Genomic DNA, 5,715 nt, shown 5'->3' on the forward strand with positions numbered 1-5,715 from the left:
CTTAAGAAGTAAACATTAACCGATAACTTGCATCCCTAATTYATACARGAATTAAATWAATTTTTATCTACTCATATTTATGTAATTAAGTCTTTTAATTTGGGCRATTAATCGAAAAAATAAACGACAGATTAATCGATTATTAAAATACTYGTTAGTTGCAGTGCTAATGTTTAATGTATTTGATGAAGGTTGGAGGAGGACAACGAGGAGACGGAGGAGCTGGATCCAGATGGGAAGAGAGGAATTACTTACCAGGTACAGAGCGACAACGTTCACACAATACATTAGGAGTCAATTTGTGCTTAATAACAAATGTAAGAAATATTTATATAATGGAAAATATTCTTCTAAAATTTCACAGATTTACTTAATAAAGTGAAGCTTTTTTATCTACATTAATAAATCTGAATAAATTGTCATATTGGCTTGTACTTCATGGACGGATTTAAATTCAACAGTATTATTAAAGTACAACTGTTATTTAGTGAGAAAAGTCTCAGTAGTATTAGTTCAACATTATCTTTTAAGATTTAAAAGAAACTCTTCGCCTTTACTGTAAATAACAGCAACATTGAAAAGAATATCAATAAATAGTATTTTTAGCAGCCATGAAGTTGTTTTAATTTGACCAAATGTAATTTACTCCAATTTATAAAATGAATGGCTCATTTAGCATCACATGAAAGGAAAAAAAAAGCTTTAGAAAATTATGGAAAAGTGCTGATAAACACAAAGAAGTGGTACCATTCAACTGGTTTATAATCATTTTTATATCCATTCAAAATGAAAAAAACAAAACAGATTTTGACACTGGAATGCATGCTCTTGTTATGACACATTAGTTTTACAGTGAAGCTCAGTTGTTTCAATGCTGCCGTTTGCATTCCCTCCAACGCACATCGTTAGAGCAAGTGTACAAAAAGTGCATTTAACACTAATCAAATAATGTTTCTTATATTTCCACAGATGGCTAAAAACAAGGGGCTTACAGCAAAGAGGAAGAAAATCGATCGTAATCCCAGAGTCAAGCACAGAGAAAAGTACAGACGCGCTAAAATCCGCAGAAAGGGCCAGGTTTGTATTACACGCTTTGATTAAATCAAATTTCCTACAGTGTTGAAAGCTATCAGTCTCTGAAGACCGTCAGCACTTTACTTGGAATAACATGCATGTATGTCGAGTATTAAACTGATGTTTTTTATTCATCAGGTTCGAGAAGTTCGTCGGGAGGAGAAGAGATACAGCGGGGAGATGTCTGGTATTCGTGCTGGTGTCAAAAAGAGCATCAAACTTAAATAACCAGGAACGAGTTCATGACATGCTTTTAAAATATACTCTTGAAAAATATCAGTTGATTATAAACCTAAATGTTTATTATTATTGAAACTTTTATATAGCAGTGTACATCTTGAAATGCTTTTCTGATAATGTGAGTAAACGTTTTAAAATCTGTCAACTTGTGTGTTGATAGTACAGAAATGGCTTTATAACATTCAAAACTCATTTAAAGAAAACAGACAAAATAAAATATATCTTTGTAGTTAGTTACTTTGTAGCTTGTGTATCCAAAGAACAGAATACCAAAAGTTGACAAAACAGGCAAGTTTAAAATCAGATGAACTATCAGGCAAGTTGTTAATACGTAACTTCTGGGAGATCATTTCTGCGAACCATCCTGTTGAGTCATGAACTTTGTATGCGCAGACGTCAGGTTGCTCACTATCATCTCCTCGATCTCCACCTCGTTCCTCACGTCGTCCTCGGTGAGGATCAGCTCGGCCTGAGTTTCAGGGGTCACCACCACCACGTAGCCCCTTCTGGAGTCCAGAACATTGGCCACCACTGCCTGGTGCCTGTAAGTGTCCAGAGCCCGACGAGCCTTGTCCAGCAGGATGGAGGCGTCGGTCTCAAGCTTAAAGGATGTGACAAAAGCTTCAGGTGCCCAGTCCTTAACAAGGGGGGACAGAATCTTGGGGACCATCTTCATACTGAGCTGAAAAGACAAGAAAACTGGGATTTGGTGGAAATTTTCTAGTCAAATACTAGATGTTTATACACTTTCCTGAAGTTTGATTGCTGCTTGAAGTTCAAAATGGTCATTCATTCAAAATAATAAAATATCCTCCTTACAAAAAGATTTTCTGATGAGGAAAAAAAATGCAAATCTAAAACGGTCTAAATGACAAATGTTGACACGATAAATGTAAGCAGGGTTCCCACACCTTGGTCAACATCAAATTCAAGGACCTTTCAAGGACTTTCCAGTACCAATTTCYTCAAATTCATGAACCACGCATGATGGCAATTACCTGCTGCTACCACAGAATGTTACCAATGAACAGGTTTCATATCATGTAAATTCAATGAAAAACTGAACAACATAGATGTTTTTGAGTCAGAATCAATGTAAGAAAGTGRATTAAACATATACCCTACATTCATGTCCACAATACATGGACATGTAATTATGTCCTGGGAGGTTTGTCAGCTCAGTTTGGGAGGAGGGGATGTGAACAGGTTCAGATGCTCKGTGAGGACAGGAGGAGCTGTGGTGCTCTCACCTGGGCTCAGAAAGAATGACCCGCCCTACTCTGCTCTGATTGGGTAAAACTATGACTATGGCTCAAGTTATTTGTTGAAAGCCACATCAGTTTACCCTAATCCTGAGCTATCCACCACAACAAATTAAGTTTATTTTATTTTTTTTAAAAGATGATTTAAATGAGTCATGTGAATAGAGAACTTCAGTCCCCCCCAAAACATTCAAGGACAAGTGTAATTTTTGGCTGTTTTCATAAACTTTCCAGGGCCTTAAAATCATTTTTTTCAAATTCACAAACTTTCAAGGATTTCAAGGACCCATGGGGACCCTGTGTAAGATATGAGGGGCCTTTGCAACACCTGTGGAAGAATTGGTAGGTTTAGATCTCTTCAAGAAGAGGATGCAACTATTATGTGAAATTCCACATTTCTGTGACATGACACTCACTTGAAGGGGTCCGTCGGATGACTGGATTTTGTGTTCAGGCATCTCAGATGTCGGTATGTAGAAGTCCGATACAGCTGCAGCCAAGTAAAACATGGCCTTTGATCCTAAATGGAAACAGGTTTAAACTTGTGCTGAACTTAGCCATATCTTCAATCTGTAAATGATCAATAAGTACCTATTGAGCTGAGTGCCTGTGCTGCTGCTTTGAGTAAATGAAGGTACTCTGACAGCGTGTTGAACTCAATGGGCAGAAGAAGACTACCGTCTTTCACTTCCTGATACCGCTTCAGTACTTTTGCAATGTTGGGAAGCACCTGCTGGTTAACAACCACGTCACCAGGATTACCCCCCTTAAACTGCAGGGCATCCAGCATGTTAATGGTTAAAAACATGCGAGTGTACGGATAGAGAGAGCGATGCCTGTGTAAGAAAATGACAGCGTAGCCTGAGTCTAAGAAGTACTCTGCAGAGGAGGCTCCTCGTCTGCCGCTGCTGAAGTTGTCGAGGAAGCGAACCGTGCGGGACTCTAGAGGAACTTTGGTGCCTCCGGACGTGATGAGGACCACCCTTCGGCCCGCCTCTGCGTGGCACCTGGCAAAGGCAGCCATCTTCTCCTTGACCTCCTCGATGTGCGAGGGAGCAGCAAAGTCTTCAGCCAACTTGCCATCGATGGAAGATATTCTGGGCTCAGCCATCACCTGATGAGAGGAGAGATGATTCAGAACTGGCATCACAACCACAGATTCTGCATATCAACAAATTCCCATAAAGGTTAATGCAGTTAAATAAGTTCAGTCTGATTTGAAAAGTTTAGCTCATATTAAATCTGCATTCTAGATCATTTGTTTACTAGAGTAAAAGAAAAGGAAATGCACCTACTGTGACACAGGGGCGGAGCCATGGGGTGGCCAGGGGTGGCCATGGCCACCACAGACAAATCTTTGGCCACCCCATTGGCCACCCTGCTGTACACACCCCAACCACAGTGAAACAACATTTAGGGGTGTAATAATCCTCCTGAACAGTTGAAGGCAGTGTCTAACAGTTTGAAACATCACCAAGCTCTATCACTGAAGAAGAGYAATGACAAGGAAGTGACATTTTTTTTTAAAATAGAGAACATATGCCTATATAATCTGACTTATGGTGACAACTTTTGGACTTATGGTGACAAATGTTTTTTTATTCTTTATTTTATTTATTTATTTTTTTTATTTTTATTTTTTTCATTTTATGTTCTGAAGTCTGCATGATGCCCTGTTCTTTCTGGTTATAAGTAGGCCTATCACTAAAAAAGTGAAACACCCCTCTAAATTCACTATTGGTGGTTATCAATATTGCACCTGTTCATTGGGTAAAAATATTAGTTTTAAACAAGCAGTAGAGGGTCATAATTTGGCACAAAAACATGTGTTTCAATTAAAAATAAATCAATAAACAATATAAAAGTAAAAAGCACCCCTAAAGTAATTGGATATGATAAATTGTGTCACATTAATTAACCTTTTCTCAGCTGTGGCAGTGAGATTAAAAAACAGGATGATGGAACTAGTTTAATGAAGAATCTGTCTGTAAAATTATTATTAAATCAAGTGTTTATTTATGTAGGTAAAAGTATGTTTAACAACCTGGTAAAATACACCAGAATGCAGGAGATGGCATCTATTTCGTTCAAAATTTTCTGGGGGAGTACTCCCAGACCCCGCAGCAGTGTGTCCTGCCACTTTTTAAATGGTTCTGTGCCAACGTTTATAARGTAGTCACTGCCTATATGAGGACATAATGAAATKACCAAAACACAAATATATGCAGAAACTTTCAAGTAAAAAATTATGTAATTTTCTTGGTCACTGTGTGAGTAGTGGTCCCAGTCTGGCCACCCCTGTGTGAGTAGTGGTCCCAGTYTGGCCACCCCTGTGTGAGTAGTGGTCCCAGTCTGGCCACCCCTGAGATAAATGTCTGGCTCCGCCTCTCCTGTGACATTTTCTATAAATGTGAATAAGTAAGTACAATAAGACTATAAAAGCATTTGAACAACAATCGTGAAGCACTTCTTAATTATAATAAGAAGAGTCAAATGTGCAGAAAATCTACAATGAATACAAAACTAGGTGTTTCCTTGCCTACCTAAAACTAATTTGATAAACATAGCTAATTATGCATTTATGACGATTGTGGAGAGGTTTTTGTCAACTCTGACACATTTAAAGTTTTAAAGGTTTTCACTTTACCTGGTGTAGTAAAAAAAATCTGCAGCCGACTAATAGTATTTATTTTTTATGTCGCCACTTATTTGTCATTAAATTGTTGCTGCGTTAAGCAAATAACAAAACAATGATATACTCACTGACAAATGTGTAAAATGTCCTCTGGTTAAGGGTTTGTTGTCACTCTAACTTGAGCACTTCCTGAAAGCTTTGAGCCACGCGAGACTCTTCGGTCAGTGTAAATACAGAGGGACGCCGTCAGCGCCCCCAGTGGCACCAAACGGTACTGCAGGCAGGTTGAAGACCCTCTGTCATCTGAAGTACAAAGAAATTTAAAACAAAAGTATGAAACGTAAGATTCAAAAGAATAAAGGATGTGTTAGCTAATTATAAAAAAGTACTAGATGTTTTTTGTGGCAACAACAGGTACAAAAAAGTGGAGCTTTTCACATTGTAAGAAAAGGTCTTAAATATAAAGAAGACGGAATCATTTTTGTTATAAAAATGGTATTATTA

The 5,715-nt window shown here is 38.0% G+C and overlaps 2 protein-coding genes across 3 annotated transcripts in view; one reads left to right on the forward strand and one right to left on the reverse strand.

The window, feature by feature from the left end:
• The window catches only part of utp3 (UTP3 small subunit processome component), a 6,968-nt gene extending 5,509 nt beyond the window's left edge, over window positions 1–1,459 (forward strand). Inside the window, exons 14-16 of the mRNA XM_014002878.1 lie at window positions 192–258; window positions 970–1,077; window positions 1,213–1,459. Of these exons, the coding sequence (XP_013858332.1) occupies window positions 192–258; window positions 970–1,077; window positions 1,213–1,302 (265 nt within the window). The 3' untranslated portion in view covers window positions 1,303–1,459. The remainder of the gene's footprint in view (window positions 1–191; window positions 259–969; window positions 1,078–1,212) is intronic.
• On the reverse strand, window positions 1,355–5,423 carry ppcs (phosphopantothenoylcysteine synthetase). 2 transcript variants are annotated; one of them, XM_014002879.1, is made up of 4 exons: window positions 5,340–5,423; window positions 3,168–3,690; window positions 2,993–3,096; window positions 1,355–1,996 (listed from the first exon to the last, which is right to left on the reverse strand). In XM_014002879.1, the coding sequence occupies exons 2-4, from the start codon at window positions 3,685–3,687 to the stop codon at window positions 1,661–1,663; spliced, it is 960 nt and encodes a 319-aa protein (XP_013858333.1). In that variant the 5' UTR covers window positions 3,688–3,690; window positions 5,340–5,423; the 3' UTR covers window positions 1,355–1,660. The 2 variants fall into 2 exon arrangements, with proteins under 2 accessions (XP_013858333.1, XP_013858334.1); XM_014002880.1 differs by lacking the exon at window positions 5,340–5,423 and adding an exon at window positions 5,224–5,244.
• Window positions 5,424–5,715: the final 292 nt, after the last annotated feature.

The sequence above is a fragment of the Austrofundulus limnaeus genome, unplaced genomic scaffold, assembly GCF_001266775.1.
Source record: "Austrofundulus limnaeus strain Quisiro unplaced genomic scaffold, Austrofundulus_limnaeus-1.0 Scaffold15, whole genome shotgun sequence".
NCBI classification, from domain to species: Eukaryota; Metazoa; Chordata; class Actinopteri; order Cyprinodontiformes; family Rivulidae; genus Austrofundulus; species Austrofundulus limnaeus.